This window comes from Microcebus murinus, chromosome 15, assembly GCF_040939455.1.
Source record: "Microcebus murinus isolate Inina chromosome 15, M.murinus_Inina_mat1.0, whole genome shotgun sequence".
Taxonomy (NCBI): Eukaryota; Metazoa; Chordata; class Mammalia; order Primates; family Cheirogaleidae; genus Microcebus; species Microcebus murinus.
This window is the reverse complement of record NC_134118.1, coordinates 63,649,507-63,668,831: the sequence shown is the minus strand read 5'-3', so window position 1 is coordinate 63,668,831 and position 19,325 is coordinate 63,649,507. Positions and strand designations below refer to the sequence as shown.

At 45.0% G+C, this 19,325-nt stretch overlaps 1 protein-coding gene across 12 annotated transcripts in view; it reads right to left on the bottom strand.

The window, feature by feature from the left end:
- Positions 1 to 9,952: 9,952 nt before the first annotated feature.
- Positions 9,953 to 19,325, bottom strand: part of IRF2 (interferon regulatory factor 2) — a 127,238-nt gene continuing 117,865 nt past the window's right edge. For all 12 annotated transcript variants that reach the window (XM_012784973.3, XM_012784970.3, XM_012784969.3 and 9 more), the window contains 2 exons: positions 12,878 to 12,924; positions 9,953 to 11,296 (listed from right to left, as the gene is read on the bottom strand). In XM_012784973.3, the coding sequence (XP_012640427.2) occupies positions 10,988 to 11,296; positions 12,878 to 12,924 (356 nt within the window). In that variant the 3' untranslated portion in view covers positions 9,953 to 10,987. The remainder of the gene's footprint in view (positions 11,297 to 12,877; positions 12,925 to 19,325) is intronic.

Genomic DNA, 19,325 nt, shown 5'->3' with positions numbered 1-19,325 from the left:
CAAGTGTCATGATACTTTAAAATTATTGCATGTCTCATATTTACCATATTTCTATTTTGAATTGGGATATTTTATTTGCTGTTTATTTTTTCATTTCTTTTGTCATTTCAGATTTTTGTATGTTTGTTCCAGTGGTTGCTTTTGTATTTATTCCATTTATAGTAACTTTAATCCCTTTTTTTTCTTACTGAACATTTTTCTTTCTGGTATGACCATTTATACTCTTTTCCCTCACCCATTAAATATTTAACTATCAATTCTACTTTTCAACTTTCCTTTTTCTCCATTCTCCTCTCTTATTTTTTGATTGTATAGTTTTATTTTTACTATTTTTCAAAACATAATATATAATACTACTCTTCAATCCATGTCCTCACCCTTGTTTTAGTCATATAATTAAATATATTTTCATTATGCAATACAATTACACCAATAAAATTACACCATAAAATAATTACACCATAAAATACATTTTCACCACTAGTTCTTTTGCTGTGATTTTTCCAATTATTTCTTTCTTGAATAAAGCTCATCCTCTAGGAGAGTCCTACTGAAAATGTGTATTCCTTGAGTTACTGCATGTCAAAACTGTTTTATTCTAATCTTGACACTTGAAGGACATCTTGTCTGGATATAAAATCATTGGCTTATACACTTGCTTGTATATCTTTTAAGAAATCTGCCCTATTATTTACTTATTTTGTATGTTGTTCATGAAAAGTCCAGTGCCAGTTTAATATTCTTACCCTTATAAGTAATCTTTTTGCCTGGTGGCCCTGTAGTGGATCAAATAATGACCACCAAAAGATGTGTCCATGTCCAAATCCCTGGAACAGGCGAATGTTAACTTATTTGGAAAAACAGTCTCTGTAGATGTCATTAAGGATCTTGAGATGGGCCAGGATTATCCAGGCAGGCCTTAGATTCAATGACAAGTATTCTTACAAAAGAAAGGCAGAGGGAGGTAGAATTGAGAGAGAGAGTGGAGGAAAGATATGTGGTAAAGAGGAAAAGGCCATGTGACTACAGAGACAGGGATCTGGAGTTACGCATACACAGCCAAGGAACACCTGACATCATCAGCAGCCAGAAAAGGCAAGGAAGGATCCCCCTCCACAGTCTGTAGACAGAGAGCCCCATTGACACATTGGTTTTGGACTTCTGGCCTCCAGAACCGTGAAAGGATAAATTTATCTTGTTTTAAGTCATGAAGTTTGTGCTAATTTGTTATAGCAGCTCTAGAAAACTAATATAGTCCCCAAGGATGTGTGTGTGTGTATCTTTTAAGCCTCATAGTTTATTAGAAAATGTCTCAAAGTTGCTCCTTCTAGGTCAGTTTTCCTACAGTGGGTCTCTTCAATACATGAATTTATATTTTCTCTTATTTATGGAAAGTATTCTTGGATTAGAGTTCTGTTCCATTGCTTTGTTTTTCTTCTTCCGGGAACTCCTATTATACGTATGTTGGACCTTATATGCCTGTGTTCCATTTCAATCACATTGTCTTTAACCCAGTTTACATCTTTCTTTATTCTCTTGGTTATTTTATTGCTCCTCTTCAATATTAAAATTGTTCAACATTCAAATCCATTCTTGTTTGAGCACCTTGTAATTTATTCTCCATTATTGAAATGGTTGTGTATTTTTCTTCAATTTCATTGCCTAGGTCAATTAACTCTTGTTACATTTCTTCCTAATTTTTGTCCATCTATGGTTTTAGTTTTTAAAATTTCTGATTCTGTTGGGTTTTTCTCTAAATATCACTAGTTTTTTTTTTTTTAACATAATTACTTCTGTTTGGAATACTGAGTTACTGTTTTCTTCTGCTCCGTGGTTGATACTGGGTGAGGAATTTTTATCACTTAAACTCTTATGCTTCTCATTTTTCTTCCAAATAATAGTAGCTCTTTATGGAGTTAGGTTTTTTTCTTTTCTTAGGAATTTTCTGGATAGAATTTCGAATTCAAAAATACCCTCTCCTGTCAGTGCAGTGCAAAAGCAGATACTGATGGGAGGGAGCCATCATGTCTTATTTCTTTCTCATTTCTGCAACATCCTCAATGTTTCCCTCTTAGGTCCTTCTTTCTCTGAAGTCCTTCTTTCACTGCAAGAAGGGGCACCAGCCCTTTTTGGTTGATCTGATTCTCCTTAAGAAGCAATGCTTCCTTGAAGCTGCTACTTCTGGTCCTCCTCACTTTCAAACCCCTTCCCTCTGTGCTTTGAATGTGTCACTTAGTATTGAAGCTTATTCTTTCTGGGGTTGACTTTGTGTATGCTACATCTAAGTCTTCCATGCCTCTTTACTCTTTTATCCTGGAGGTTTTAAGTCTCCTCTCTTCCACTCTCTATACCCAGCTTATAGTGGCAAGTGATGGGAGTTCTGTTGGAATATGGTGTTTATTTCTCTACTTATTGGTGATTTAAAATGTGTGGTATTCTCTATATTCTATTAATGTTAAAGGCATGGGCCATGTGTGGTTTTCTTGTGCTTCTGTTGCATTTAAGTGTTGTATGAAGATGTGCAAATTCAGATGACTGCAATTATTCTGGAAACTCCCTTAAATTAGTGTTTCTTAACCTTTTAAAACCCACCTTCTGTCTTCATCATTATAAAAATCACATACACTATTGTCGGTTTTATAAAACTCAAAATAGATGAAATGTTATAACTACAAACAAAATCAAACCAATGAGACACAGACCCATTTTCTTTTTAGACACACATTATCCCCTCCACAGATTGGGATGTGTGAACATTTACTTACCTTCTCCTCCAAATCACTGAATTGGCCCACTGTATATTTAGGAAAACTGACCTGGAAAGAGCAACTTTGAGACATTTTTTAGAGTAATAATATTGGATCAGAATATTTTTCCATAGTTGTTTTGATGCAGAAACATTTTGATACCTCGGAATTTACAACTTTTATAATACCTTTGTTCCCCTTTTTAACTCTTTACTGTCTGTTCTTTCCAAGTGGTATAATTTGACTCACACCTAATACCTGTACAATTGTCAATAATCTTATTCTGTTTTGCCACCTCTCCTACATTATTTAGTTGTGTTCTTTCCACTTTGCCAGAACATGTAACATTTACATGCTATTAATATTATTCCATACATGTCCTTTTAGTCTTAGCTATATAATTAAATACATTAAATTTTCATTATCAGCTCATTTGCTGAAGTTTCCCCAGTTATCTTTTGCCAGATGAAGTTCACCCTTTAGGAGGCTCTCTGGAAGGGCATGTAAGTATGGTATTTATTCTCTGTGAGGGCTTCAGTGGAAGTAAAAGTGGCAGCCTCAGAGAAGCATTACTTTTGGAGGATAATCAGCTACATAGAAAAGGGGGGTACTCTTTGCAGAGTTGGCAGTGATGAAAAGGATGGAAGCAAGAGAGGGAATTTTGAGAATTTCTTGAAGAAATGAAAGAGATACATTTTTAGATCATCATGATAACTTCACAATGAGAAAAAAAACTGTTTTTATTGTCCAGTTGTAATTTGAATGTCCCAGGGCTTCCCAACCTGGGAAGGTACCAACAGGTACACACGATGTCATACTAATATTATACTAGCTATGCTAACCTTGAAAGTCCAACCTATGCAACCTCGGGAGTTCAGATGTCTTTATGGGCTCAAGCAACAGTCAGGACACTGTACCAAGAACAGCTCCTACCCCTATTCAGGTTTAATTGGCCCCAGCTGGTCACATCCTCAGGCTAGATTCTCTTCCCAGGATCCAGTCTCTGCACAATCTTCTAGCTCTTTTCTCAGGAGGCTCCTCAGCTGCTATGTTTATTTGTGCAAACAGATGCCACAGAAGGAGTGTCCCTGCCCTCAGTCCTGGCACAGGTTATGCTCTGAAAAAGCACCTGTCACACAAGCTCCTCATTCTGTCCATGAGCTAGGGTAAGATTCTAGAATAGGGTAGGAAGATACCAGGAAAGCACAAAGGCCCAATGTTCTGAGAAATATGTTGAAATATTTTCATTTTCAAAATGGCTGAGTCAAAATGTCATGCATCCCATGAGCCTGGTGGGAATTATGATGCAAACTGGTCCAGAAAGGAAATATAATTGACTACAATCTGCCCTATACTTTTATACCATTATCTTACTTCTTACAACAACCTTGCAAGTAAGGTGTTAATACCCTGGTTTTATGTATGAAGAAATTGCTTCCCCTGGATATTAAGAAATTTGACCAAAGTCATCAGCAAGTGAGTGAGACAAACCAAGGTTTATCTGATTTCAAAAATATATACTCTTCTCATTACATAATGCTGCCATCCCATACACACTGGAGAATATGGGATGAAGATGCTGTTCTCTGTACATTCTTACCCGGGTTTCTCACTCCGTTTGGTATTCTCGGCAGAGCGGTTTCTCGAGGTGTGAAGGTAGGCAATCAGCACCATTCTCACCTCCATCTAGTGCACCTTCCTCTACTGCAGAGGCTGGCAATCTAAAACCAAATTTCCCAGTCTTACTTGCAGCCTGGAGTTAGTTCAACCAATTGTGAGTTAGGTTCAACCAACGATATGCACTTGCAAGAGACATGGAAGTCAGAGTGGAGGCAGGAGCCACTTTCTTGCTGATCTGGCTGTAATCATCAGCAAACACGATTATGGAGACGCTGGGACATTCTGAAGTGGTGTCTCAATGGTTAGCCACTAATTTCATGGGTGTCGAGAGACAGATGAGGTAGTGATGGCAGGAACTTCCTGATGAGCAGATTTCAACTAAAGAAAAATGTCCTCACAGTCAGTATTTCCAGTGGTTTCCAGTGTCCTGAGTTCCTACCTTGACAATGGTGGCAGAGGTGGAAGCCACCTGGAAAGCTGGCTCCTCCAGGCCTTCCCACCAAGCTGTAAACACCTGCTGCTCTCTATTCAATGCCTTTCAGCTTAAAATAGCTAGAGTGGTTTTTGTTTCCTGCAACTGAGCCCTGCTGATAGGCTATTTTCCTTCTTTCCTTCTAACTGCTGGTTTCTGCAACTGCCAACCCTGCAATTGATCCTTTAAGCTCTAAAATGAAAGCTTTGAATATCTCCATCACTCTCTAGCTTCCTTATCCAGCTTTATTTTTTCTCCATAGCATTTATTATCACCCAAAGATTATTTTTATTTGTTGGCTGAGAGTCCACCCTACCAGAATTTAAACTCCATTAGAACAAGGACTTTGTTTTATTCACTTCTGTAACAGCTCTTTAACAGTTAGAACAGTACCAGCAAATAGCAGGAATTCAGTAAATAGTGTTGAATGAAGAAAATCTACTTTTCTTAACAAAACACTATATTAAATTAATGCATTAGTAATAGACTCATCAACTATATACCCTCAATAATGTCTCCTCATGAAGCTTTCACCAGGGTTTAAAAAATCCTCAAAGAACACAAAATGTCATTTCTCCTATGTATCTCAACATTAAATTTAGAGCAACCAACTCCTCCCTGTTTGCCCGAGGCCTTCCCAGTTTTAGCACTGAAGCTCTCACATCCTGGGAACCCCCTCAGTTTTGGGCGAGCCAAGACAACTGGTTACCCTAATTAAATTCATGAGCTGCTAAGAAAAGGCACTTGGAATTGCATTATTTTAAATCAGTCTTTAAAACTTTGAAATCAAAGTTTTAAAACACAAATCTGTTGAATCAGCCTGTGGTTCCCTTCCCATATCACAGCCATGTTATACGGGAGCCTTGAAACCACCAGGTCAAATTCAATCAATGGCTTTGGGCTATATTTTGCTTTTTTTTTTTTTTTTAACTAAAATTCCTACTTGCATGTCCCCTGGATATTTTGGAGTTGAGTCTGTGAAATCTCTTCTGTATTTCAAAGTTACATTAAAAACATGATACAGGAGTTTCCCAGAGAAAAGACGCCACAGCAGTGAAGAAGAGCTCCAGATCCACAGCATTAGAGGATCACACACTGGGAGACAGAAGCGTGAACTCTGGAGAGGATGTGCATCAGCGTGGCTAATTCTAAGGAAGAATAAAGGCTTAGGCAGCATTAGCCACAAGCAACACACCCCCATCTAGCTGCTAACATTATCCGGAAACTTCAGGCAGTGTGTTCCAGCATAACTTGTGGATCTGAAACATCAATGCCTTCGAACGGACCACTGGAGAGCGTTTGGAGAATAAAAGCATCTCAGATACACGGCCATTGTTTCCAGCAGATGGAACATCCTGGGTGCCCACTTTCCTCGATGATTCATGTGGATGTATGTCTGGGTGTTCAGACTGTAAAACGTTCTTCTCAACCCAAACTGAAACTTAAGAGATGCTATTGCCCTGGACATTTTTTTTTTTTTGCACCTGCAAAAACAGTTGTGTCTCTAAAATCAACTGGTTTGGCCACACGGGCCATTGTATGTGACAGTGGTGTCTCTCCAGCCGTGCACGTAAGGGGTTAACGGAGCGGCAGTTGCACAATCCCAGCACAATGCATTCCACAGAGCCAGTAATCTCTGTCTGAACATGTTTATAAAGCAGATACGGAGAAACTGACCAAACCTCCAAAGGGCAGCTTGCTCAGAGGAACAGAAGTATGCACGCTGCTTTTCTTAGGCAGAAACTTGGTCAGAGGACTCCAGAATACAATCTTTTCAGACTATGTGAACTCTGAAATGTCCTGTCTTGATCCTTCTACAGCATGACCCAGGTTCTTGGACAGACTTAACATTTTTGCTAAAACTGTTTATTAGGCCTGACCACTTCCTTCCTTCCAGGCACTATTTTCAGAAGCAGAGACAAAGCGCCTCTGCACCTGTTGTTAGTGTGGCCACAGAAAACGGCTACGAAACCCTCATTTGTCCTCACAGCGGGGCCAGCAATGCCCAAGTCCAGGCAGGGGATCATACCGGTGTCTAGGGGTGGGGTGGGGCCCGGAGGCCAGGCAGCCTCAGGAGGGAACATCTGAGAATCCACCATCTTCCTGCATCTCCCAACCTGGAGATTCACACAGCCCGGGCTCTCTTCTCCAGGTCTGCAGCTGGCCATGGCCCTGTTCCCTTGACACTGGGAGTGGTGGGGGCAGGGGAGGAGGAGATGCTGGTGGTGATTGCCCAATACATACCTGATCTTGTTGCACATCGGGATGCAAAAGAGAACGAGACAGAGCCTCAAGCAGCTTACAGTCCCATGGGAGACAGAGAAACTCCTACTCTGGTACCCTTGGGAGGGATCCACTGCAGGCAGGAGATAGCCGGATAGTCAGTCGGATTTTTGTCCCCGTGGCTCCCATGGCCCTGGCCCTGGGCATGGGATGGGGTTTCAGGCTAAGGAAGGTGGCTGAACACCACCAGGCAAAAACCAGCTTCTGCCTCCATTCTCTTTCCAAACCAAAACAGGTTCCAAGACATGGGATCTCTGACTCCTGCATGCCAGAGACCCACCTTGGCTACCTGTTTGCAAACCTTTCCCTAGCTTCTTGTCTTTCTTCAGTAGAAATGTGGCAGAATAGTAGGGTTCTTATTTTCACCTTTGATCTGGGCCTGTTTGTCCAAAGCTACAATAAGAGAGAGCTTTAAAAGCCTAAGGAATTCAATATACAAAGAATGGCCTCAGCAAAAGGAATATCTAATGTTTCATCTCTCTCAATTAGGGGCAGGAGGCCATTAGGGGCTTAACACCTTTTTCATGCACATGCAAAGTAGTTCCCAAAGCACAAGTTTGAAAACTCAGACTCCTTAAGCCAAATCACTCACCTTCCTCATTCCTAGAATGTCTGTCTCAGCAGTAGTTACACACACAGTGTACTGGTGGAGTACACTTTGCATTAGAGAAAAAGAAAAGGGTATTATTTTAAGGTTTTGATGTCCAAAGAATTTATGTTTCTTATCCATGTATATTTCTTCTTCTCTACAAATACATTTAAATAGACTAAACACTGCCTTTGGCAGTCACTTCCTCAAAACATGGGAAAAATGCTACGGTGGAGCAGGGATTTATTTAGACTTGCAAATGGTGTTCTAGAAGCCCTTTGTGTCAAGGTGTGTAGGATGTGCTGGGTTCTTGCAACCTCACCACTGGCTGGAAGCACCTGTCACTGGATTCATAGTTCACAGCTGTGCAATGAGCTTGTTATCAAGGGAGTGACCGAGGTTACTGGCTGCAGAGAATGGAGCTATTGTTCCAAAGGCAATCACACTGAACCTGCTACTTACGCATGCACAAACACACACACACACACACAACCCAGCCCATCATAAAAGCATATCAGCTCACACAGGTGCCAACCAATGGAAGCACGTGTCCCTGTTACTTCCTCTAAGCAACAACAAAGTCTGAGGCTTGAGTCCAAGAGATGCCCCATCTTGTCTCAGCCCTAGGCGTTGTGTAACCAGCTTATTTTCCTAGGCTCCTGGCAAGCATCACTGAGAAACAATATGGCCTTTCCCAGAAATATTTTCAACATCATTCTCTTTTTCATGGCCTTATTGGCACTGGAGTATTGTCTTTGGTACTTAAATTGTGCATTTCCAGATCCTGAATTTTCTTCCACCCGGGGAGGTTCCCTAAGTCTGGTACCACGACAGGAGCAGCAGAAGAGGGTGGGAAGGGCATTGGGACCCACAAGCTGCCGCAGGAGGCCGGATCTGAGCTGGACGCCCCGTCTGCGTGTGGGAGAAGGAAGAGAGAGGGGACCCGAGCTACTTTAAACACTCTCATAACCAGGCCATGTGACTCAGCGCCACCTTTGGTTTACTGCTTTGGTAATTTATTTAAAACAGGATGACTAAGTGAAAGGATTTAGACATAAGTCACAAAGAACTAGACTCATCCATTTAGGACCTGGGAGAAAAGTAGGTCTTAACGGAGCAGCACAGAGCATCTCTTCCTCCTTAACACTACTAAGAGATCGAGAGAAACACGACCAACAAAAGTGCCCCTCGCAGGAGCAGTCTGCCGTCGGCGTGTGGCTACAACACGTCCACCAGGAAGATGGTCCAGCCGATTTCCGTTTAGGGCTGGAGACGTTTATGACCGCTAATTATATCCGCAGCCTCACGTGGAGATAGGCACAAAAACAGCCCTTTGTCCTTTCACGGAAGGCACCTTTTCAAATATTAACCTGGCAGTCTCCTCCACAACCCCCAGAGGTGACAGGCGGGCAGCTTGGTGTTCCGAGCGTGCAGGCATCACGGACACAGGAGAGGCTAGCGCAGTGGCCTTCTCAAGGCCAGGCCTGGAAACACCAAACAGGTGATGAGGATTGGTGCCCTTGACGTCACATTTCTCACTCTAAGACATACTGTAAGTTTTCCAGAAAGTGCCTAAGCAAAGGCCCCGAGTCCCAGGAAGAAAAGTGACTCACATGGAGTCAGAGCCAAATAAATACCTCCTGCTATTTAACATGGTGCTCTGTAAGTGACACAAACACAAAACCCTAGTCCTATGCATAAGCCTGTGGACAAGAACAGGCAAACACGGAGGGGGTGGGATTTGCTCACAGCAGAGAGGGCGAACAGTAGAGTGCCTAAAAAGACCCCCTTCTTCCTAATGAATGTTGCCAACACAAAGAGATGATAAATGTTTAAAAGGACGGATGTGCTAACAACAACAACAACAAAAAAAACCATAGTCACACCGGACTTGGGCTCCACTTGTTCCTGGACTCTTATCACCCCTGTGACCCGAGGGAAGGCACCTTCATTCTAAGTCTTCATTTCCTCCAGGCGACATGGAGACAAATCCCCATTCTGTAGCACAGCCGCGATGAGCGCAGAAGGTAAGGCATGCAATACCCCCTGCACCGGGCCTGGAGCGGGGTGAGTGCTCGCTGGAGGATGTCACACGCCGCCCCATGGTAGGAACCTCCAGGGTTCCTCGTGGTCAGCGAGGAAGAGAGTCTGGGGCCCTGAGAAGCGATGGTGCTCTGTCAGTCCTACCCCACCAGCGAGCTCTCTCAAAGCAGACACAGACAAAGCCAGGAGTGATGCCCATTAAAAATTTAACTATATATCATATTCATTTATTATCAATCCACAGGATAATCTGATTGCTACATGAGCTCATAAAAGCTTTTCTTCACCTTTACAAAATTAAAAAAAAAAAAAATGTGCCACAAGGATGTAATAACAACTGCTGATAAACAAGAAAAGGAATCTTAAAATTATAAATTTGCTGTAGAAAAGATAAAAAACAATTATATTTTATTTAGAATTTTACCTTGAATAAAATATTCCCCTGTATAAAAAATAAAAAAGCTTGCTCTGGTTAGAATTAGAGTATTTTTGTCTTCCAATCTGGGAATTTGCATAATATTTCCATGATCGTTTTCCTTTGTACCGCGTGGCATTCAAGCATGGCAGATTAGAAATATTTTTTTTTTTTTAAGCAGTCTTAAAATGGGACATCTGCGGAGAAGTTCATTTTCTTCTTCTCCTCCGGATGCAGAACAGAGGCTCTGAGGGGAGGGAGAGGAGGGGAGGGGAGGAAGTGGACGGGACGGGGTGAGAGGCGGGGAACAGCACAGGGGAGGCGGGCCGTGCCGAGGGACAGAGCAAGGTCGAGAGAAGGCCTATCTGTAAGTGCTTTAAGATAAGGTGCAGAAGCAGACTGCAGCGTCGCTAGGACTGCCCTATGTACATATTCACAAGAATAAAAAATTCCAGCTAGTTCACATTTTCTCGTCCGTTCTGAGGCGTCCACTCCATCATGCTGGCGGCCCTGGCCGTAGGCAATGCAGCACCGCCACTGCCCGTGTGGGTGTTGGTCCTTGAACTTGAGGGAGTAGCCCTGGGAGATCCAGCAGGCTCTAGAAATACGCGTCTACCAATGGGCTGGAGTCCTGAGTTAAGAAGAAGCTCCAGTACTGGAGTTGGACACAGCAATCACTGTTCTATGATCAAGGCTTTTTCCCTTAGATTTGTCTAAAATAGGTGTCAGAGAGAAAAAAAAAATAATAATAATAAAATACAAACAAATCACAAAACAGAGCCAAGAAATCCCAACAACCACCAGGGAGAGTCAAAGGCTTAGCAGCTCTTGACGCGGGCCTGGGTGATGTCTGACGTCTTCTTGATGACGCTGGCCCGGGTCTCGCGGTCCGGCCGACTGCTGCTGGGGGCGGCGGTCACGGACGGAGACAGGGGGAGGTCCGCGAAGGGGGGCCAGGAGCTGTTGTAAGGCAGCGGACAGCTCTCCTCTTTGATGGTGACCTGGAGGTCGGGCTTGTTGGAGGTGACGAAGGTCGCCATGCTGGGCAGCAGGTACGTGCTCCGCGAGCCCGTGTTGCTGAGGTACTGTTTGCCTTCGATGTTCCTCTTCCACCAGTGCGGCCGCCCCTTTCAAAGAAAATAAGCAACATGTACGTTTCCTTTCCCTACCACGAAATGGCTTTTTGACCCTTTGCACTCTCGGATGTCGAGCGTGACTCGACACGGCTAGCAAAAATTATAGAGATTAAAATTACTCTTTGATTCTCAGAAAAGTCAGTGTTAAAAAAAAATAAATAAATAAATAAAAAAATTACTCTTTGAATGTATCAATAATTTGAAATATTAAAAAAAATCCAAAAAAATAAGTTTGTATGAAAAGGAACTCCAGTTTTTTATTCTACTGCCGTGCTTTGTAAAATCTGGGGTATTTAAAAAATTAAATCTCGGGCAGAATAAAGAAATCGAGAAAAAAGCAAGCGAGTGCAAAGGGTTAAAAATGTGCCACACTGCCCATGTGTTGGTGTTTTCACTGAATTTTTGAAGAATGGGGGAATGAACAAAACCTTAGCAACTCTGCAACCCTCTGCTGAAAGCTACACCCAGCAAGTCACACCCTAAGCAACTGTTTGCCTTCACTTTTTTTTTTTATTCTTTTTAAATCAATTCCCATTTGCTACTTCCCAGAAACGCGGCCCAGACTACTCCATGAAGGCAGCTGCTTGGTTTCTGGTCCCCTGGGCTCCGGCTGCCCCAGCACAATCACTGGGTAGGTTCCAGGCCCTGGTGGCCTGTCTGTCACGGAGCTGGGTCCTCACTGCTGGCCCAGTTGGATCTTTGCGGGAACTTGCGCTTTCAGAGGAAGGGAAGTGAGGAACTTAGTAACGGGCAGTGCGTGCCCCTTGCCTGCTTTCAAATGGGGACGGCTCAGGGCTCCATGCTGCCCAGGGAGCAGCTGGCCTCGGGCCTGGCTTCGTTCAGAGGAGGAGCTAGAATTGTGATCTTGAAGCAACAGGGTCGGGTACACGTGAGCACGCACACCTACTGTCCTTTCCCGCACTTTCCTCGGAAGTGAATCACTATTTCAAACAACTATGAGCCTCTCTCCCTCCCTCTGTCTCTCTTCTTCTCCTTCTCCTTCACTCAAGCACAGACCCAGAGGGGGCGGCAGGAACACTCTCCGTCAGCGTGACAGCCACCCCCTGCCACAGAGAGAGCCCAGCCCCTGGAGGGAGCGGGAACAGGCACCCCGGGATCAAGGCTGGACACGCACCCAGCCTCCGGCCCCCACACGGAGGGAAGGGGCTGCTGGGCACGCGGAGAGACTTTTGCTTAGCTCTGCCTGGCGTGTGCTTCTGGCCCCTGCTTTTGGCCACACAGGACGTGCTATCTCTGCTTGTAAACGAGGATGCTTATGGCGATAAGAACATCGACGTTTCCTGGCCTCAACTTGGATTCCCTCTTCCTGCCCTCACGGCCTCTCTTCCTGCTGCTGACGTTTGACTCTCTGTCCTCCCAGTCAGCTCCCAAGGCTGAATTTTCTAACCCCAAACCCAGAAGCATGGTAAATTTTAGGTCACGTATATTTGACAACACACACAAAAAAATCCCAAAGTGAAACTCATGACGTAAAGCAAAGGCGCGTAAGCAGCAGCGAGGACGCCCCGGGCCGTGCGCAGCGCGTGGCAGGCGAGGGCGAGGCCGGCTTACCTCGGCGTTCTCTTCGTCGCTGGGCACGCTGTCGGTCGTTTCGCTTTCTGTTCACAGAGAGAAAAACACGGGGCCGTCATTCCTGCCACGCCAGCTGTCCCGAAGCTCGGGCAGTGTTTGCAGAAAGAGAAATGGAAACTAGACTCATCTCTCCCTTCCTGTGCAGGTGGGAGAAGTGAGAGCGATTCTGCCTCTCTAATCGCGGAGAGAGAGCGGGTTTGGGAGTTGAGGGAGGCCCACTCTGCAAGGCCAGGCTGTGTCTACACGGGCAGGGCACTGCCTCCCAGGAGGGGCCCGTCCCCACTGCAGCTCTGTCTGCATTGCCCTCAGTGGTCCTCACTTCCGGTCCACGCAGATCGTCTCACCCGAGGCCCAGTGCAGAGGGGACACTTTCCAGGTTTCCCTAGATCACCCTCTTTCTACTCGGATCCCCCCTCTACCTCACACCGCCAGCACTGACATCGCGGCTTCCCAGAGCTGCAGCTTCACCCTGGGTGGCCGTGGGTGCGAGATCCAGGGCTGCCCATGCCCTCCCCTCCTGGGGTTCACTCTGGGGGTCCCTCTCTTGGGTGTGGGTGGGATCGGTGACTGCTTCTAACCCACAGAATACTGCCGAGGTGATGGGGAGTCTGCGGGCACGTGCTCCCAGTCACATGCCGTGACACTGGCACTTGTCTTGTGAGGAGTCGCACTCCCTCCTCGCTGGCCCTGCAGAAGGAAGCGGCCGTGTGGGGAAGGCTCCCATGGCAGGGAACTAAGGGCTGCTTCCAGCCAACAGCCAGCAAGAAACCGAGGCCCTTGGTTTGACAGCCTGTAGGGAACCAAGTTCTGCTGGAAACCATGTCAGCTTTGAAGCGGATCCTTCCCCAGTTGGGGCTCGGATGAGACAGCAGCCCTAGGCAACACCTTCCCTGCAGGTCTGTGAGACGCTGCAGCAGAGGACCCAGCTGAGCCACGCCTGGACTCCTGACCCACAGCAACCGTTAGGTCACAAATGTGTGTTGTTTCAAGCCACTAAGTTTGTGCTTACATTGTTGCACAGCAATAGATAGATAACTAATCAGTTCCCGTCCTGATTTGGCCTGCCAGCTGTGAGACACGGGGCAAGTTTCTCAACTTCACTGAGATACAGTTTCCTCGTCTGTAAAATGAGAGTATCACCACCTTCCCAGGATGATCGTGTGACGTGCAAGTGAGAGGGCGTGTGGGAAAGGCCTCGTGCGGGCCGGCACACAGCACGCACTCAGCAAATCAGCGTCGTTCAACACTCGATGTGCACGCCAGGCTGGATTAAGAGAGTCGAAGTCAATAGCTAGTGATTGTACATTACCTATACACATTTTAAAAAGATGTTTTATTGTAAAAAAATTATAATTTTTTAAAATAAAACCTCAATGGTGTACAGTTTTTCAGTGTTCACAGCCATTGAAAAATGGAATTACAGAGGGGGGATCTTCTGAAATGCACAGACATTTAGAGATCAGTTAGCCTGGATCATTCAGTTTACAAACAAGGCCTAAAGAGACATGTACGGCTTCTCTTTGTAACTATCAGGGAACATCGCGAGAGTGCTAAGGCAGTGCAATGCCAGAGCCTCTGCAAGCAGGTCTGGTTTCACCCTCACACGGGATCCTAAGCCAGGAAGGAGCTGCCATCATCCCCCATTATGCAGAAGAGCTATTATGCTCTGGTGCCTTCTACCTCCTCACCCTGCCCCCGCTAGGGGACCGGCCGCCAGTCTCATCTCCCTGATAGCAGAGCTGGAACAAGACGGTTCCAGCCAGCCCAGATAGGGCCCTTTCTACCACCCAAAGCACCAGCCACAGACCAGGATCTTGATGAATTCAAGGCTAAAGAACAAATGAGCAGGTGTGCCACAGCTTCATTCCTTAACAAAGAAAGCGAGGATGTACACTGCACTGTCCCACTCTGGAGCCTTCTGGCATGTTCTCGGCCACTGCTCTCCACTGACCTCACACAGGCCTGGGTGATCGCCAAGGGCTGCCCCTGAGCAGCTAGAGGACAGGCCTGTCCACGGCTCAGACCTGGCCTGTTTCCCCCAAAGCAGGCCCAGTGGGGAGCACCAGACGCCTCAGCTGATGACGAGCTGAGCTATGAAGACAAACTGGCCACACCAGGCACAAGAAACGTTTCCATGCAGAAACAAACAAAAAGCAACAGAAAAGGAAAACACTCCCCAGCTCACACAACCCTCACGAGAGCTCTGTATCCCTAGGAGGCAGGAATCAGGACTGCCACTCCCAGGAAGAAAAATGAGGAACAGAGATGTTGAGAAACCTGCCAAAGTTGCCGACTGAGTCAGCACAGAGGAGAGAAAACAAAACTGCACTTCTGATTCCAGGGCTTGTGCGCCGAACGCAGCAACTCGGCTTCCCTGCTGTTCTGGACTCTGACGAAATCTCAAGATCCGCTTTCCGTTTTTATGCTCAGCTTTCTTTGAAGCCAAGGTTTCTCTTCCTTCCATACATGTTTGGGCTCCCTTCACCCCTAATTATCCTCCATAAATGCTGTCGTCTTATGTTCCTTTCCCCTCCAAACAGAAACAAGGTCATGCCACCAACCACGACTCGGGAGCTGGGATCCCACCCCAGCCCGAGTTGGAGTTCCTGCAGGGGGTGGAAGTCGGATCCCAGGTTCAGACTCTATGCTAAGACCTTGCAGAGTGCAGGGACGTGATCGGAATGTTAATTTCCTTTAAGTACTTGGTTTTTGACTTCAGAGAAATAGCTGCAGATAAGAAAAGAGACACATGTTCTGAGCTTATGTTTTCAGCCAACACAAATGCCAGTTGAAGAGCCTGTTTCCAAATTAAGATCCACAGCTTCTGAAGTAGGTAGGATGACTCTCCATATCAGCAAACCCAGGTTTCTAAGTTTTTTGTTTAAAAAATGGCCTTGAGTGCCTTCAGCCTAGGAGCAGGCGACACCTGCACCTCCCACCTGAAGACCCAAACCCTCCTCTGTGGAATAACAGCAGTTCCCATGGCGACTGCTGAACAGGTGGTTCATGGCGCTCTCTGGAGCGTACTCTGCCCGATTTCCTCTGTTCTCTTGGTTTTACTACATCATTGCCACTTCCAATGGCTTCCTACATGACACATGAGTTCACTGCCACTGCTGCTTCCAGATCAATGTCACTGCCAAGCTATCAACCTTTTTCTTTTTAATTACTTTAGATTTTTTTTTTTTTTACTTCAAATACAATGGAATAAAAAAGTCTGGAGTTGCTTCGCTAGCATGGTCTACATAAACTGAAAGTGTTGGCACAGTAATAACAGGTACGTGAGTCATTCATTTAGCCTTTCTGGCCTCAGTTTTCCTGAAAGCATCTGGGGTGATAGGGAAGGGGACCAATGGGATCAGGTGACCTCACAGGTTCTTTCGGAGCTGCAGTTCTGGGATGATGCTTAGTCGCAGGTTCACACTCCACCTCAGGCCAGTTTTTAATGCCTCCCTGAGAACACATCCTGCTGAACCATCTCAAGAACATTATGGGGAGGGAGACGACATATTTCATGTGAAAGCTTTTTTGCACTATGACATCCTGGTACATTTTCTGGAAGGCTCTTGTTCAACAGGTTTTATTAATATGATTGACAAGGATTTCTTCCTATCGATCATACCCTCGATGACCTTCACTAGAAGGCTCAGCTAAATCATTCGTATTAGAGTCCTCTTCATCTCAAAGCCCTTGTATCTTTGCTCCACCCAATAAAATACAAGGCTGATGTGGTTTCCATAAAAACCCAAAGTATGAGCTGATGATGACTGCTGGTCAGTAGGCGATCTCCACTCGCTCGGTGATAACCACTTAATCCTTTGCACTGAGCTTTCTTCTCAAGTCTTGTCTCCACCCTCCTCCGCCATCCTCCCCCAAAATACTACTGTGGCTTTCTTTTACTAAATCATCAACCACCTAATAAAATCCCAGTGCCACACATCAGTGAAGAGGCCACCTCTGCGTAGACCTTTCAAATCCTCTAGAGCTTCCCAAGCTTGGGCTTGGGATCATCCCTCCCTCCCCAGGATGAAAGTTTTACAAATCAAATTAGAATTTTATGTTGTCTTAAAATGCCCAATGCAAGTACCTCCGTGCAAAGAAACTATCTCGTCTTTTTCTCACCATAATATTTAGGCCAGAGAGAAGACAGACTTGCAAAACTGCATGTGGTTTTATAATACTACTGGGATTGTATTTCAATGATTAGCAGGAGAGAAAAATAGCCAACAGCAGCCTCCAAATACCAGTTTCCTAAGCAGGTGAATGAAGGTGGTTAGAGGAGGTTGAAATCCAGTTGCATAGCTGAAGCAAAAGAACTCTGCCGTAGAAAACAGGCAAACACCCTAAGTGATTGGGGAATATAAAGTTAGAAAGGTGAATACAGCCAAAAGGCTGCCTTTCCCAGTAGAATGTTATAAAATTCCTGAATAAAAGACTGGAATTAGCCACGGCTGGTTATAGATAAATACCTTCTGTGTCTGTAAGGTCTAGAAAAGTAGCAGTGATGGAGCATTTTGGCTCCATGCAAAGAGCCTGGCTCCAAAAGGTTCTACAGAATTTCGGCAATGGAAACACTGGAAAGAACCAAGGGCCAGGCTGGAGAGCCAGGGCTCCGACGCAAAACCTCCTGCTGCCTGTGTCCTGGCACTGAAATCCTTCTTTTCAAATCTATGCACATGTCCTGAAGAGGGTAATGAAATTTTCATTTCTCTCTGCATGGATCAGCTGTTCTCAAGATTCTTCTGCTACAGCAAATGCCACTGCTGGCAGAACAGCACGGAGAGGCCTTTCCAGAATGCCCAAGAAGCCTTCAGAAAAGTCTTACTCAACAGATAAACATAACAGTTTATTCTAAAGCTCCCACCCCCTAAAAAAAGAAAAAGAAAACCACATGGAGTGTAACAATTGCCTGCAGCAGCATGATATACAAGTCGTGAATTTTTAGCCATAGCTATGTAAATATAAGCTGGTGGCTGAATGTTTCACACTGCAGTTATCTCTACTGTAACATTAAGGCATGAACATTGTGCTCTGCCTCCCGTGGTGGGTCCTTGTGAAAATCAAATGAGATCAGGGATGTGGATGGCTCTGAATGGCAGAGTCTTGCGCAGCTGCCTGGGGCGGCATCAGCCACAGGTAGGTTTCAGCTGTGCTGCCAGTGGTCTGTCCCTAGACACTCTGCTGTACCCACATCTGCCTTAGAGTCTTCATTTTCAAAGAGGGGACAGTGACGGTGCCCAGGACAACAGATAAACAAGTCAACTGTAGCAACCACTCAACTCCGTTCCCAGGGCACAATAAACATGCAAACAAGTAGTGGTTACTGTTATTGGGGACTGGCAAAGACCAAAAAGTGACTGGTACCTATTAATGAGTTCAAAGTCTGTTTGATGACTAAGTACCTGAAGGCAAGCTCATCCTATTTGATAGATTATAAGCTTCCTGTAGCTGAGATTTGTTCTCACAAGTACCGTACGATTCTGCTCATATGAGGTACCTAGAACAGCCAAATTCATAGAGGCAGAAAGTAGATAGGTGGTTGCCAGGGATTGGGTGGAGGAGAAAAACGGAAAGTTAGCATTAAATGGATATAGAGTTTCAGTTCTGCAAGATGAAAAAAGCTCTGGAGATCGATGCTGGTGATGGCTGCACAGCATGAATGCACTTAATGCCACTGAACCGTACACTTAAAAATGGCTCAAATGGTAAATTTTATGTTATATGCATTTTACCACAATTTTTAAAAATTTGAAAAAAAAAAAAAAGAAAGTTGGCATTCGGGGAATATGAGGCTACATTTGGTGGCTGATACAAACAACCAGTCATTTGAGTCAACGCTCATTCTAATGCTGGTTCTGTGCCAGTCACCGGGGTGGCACCCTGGCTGGAGGACACCGCACTTGGCAGCGCATAAAGAACACTGGGAAGAAGTCCTGAAGCACCTGTGCTAACTGTAGTTTCCTAAGATAGCGCCTCTGCTTCTTATTTTTAATATCTGCAAGCAATGACACTGACTCAGAATTTATACTTCCTAATTATGACTGAGTTCCAAAAAAATTAAATGCAGATGATCAGGAAGAGAGCGTAAGATGATGTAATGTCAATGAAGAAAGGAGCCATCGTTTTCCTCTGTAAGGACAGAAGAACTGACGAGATCTGTTTCTCCACCTTTGACTCTGGGCCAATTCCTGTGATTATGTAGCCAGCTCCCTGGGGAATTAGAAATGGGCCAGTCCCCGGGCCCAAAGAGATGCTGTACCAAATAGTCAAAGAAGAAGGAAATACACAGAGGGGACAAGTAAACTTAGTGGGATGGATGAATCTAGCAATGAACTTGGAGTCTGAAGGCTGAATTTAAGTTCTGGCCCAAATACTTACTGGCTGTATGACTTTGAGCAAGTCTCTTCCCTTCCAAAAATGAAGGACC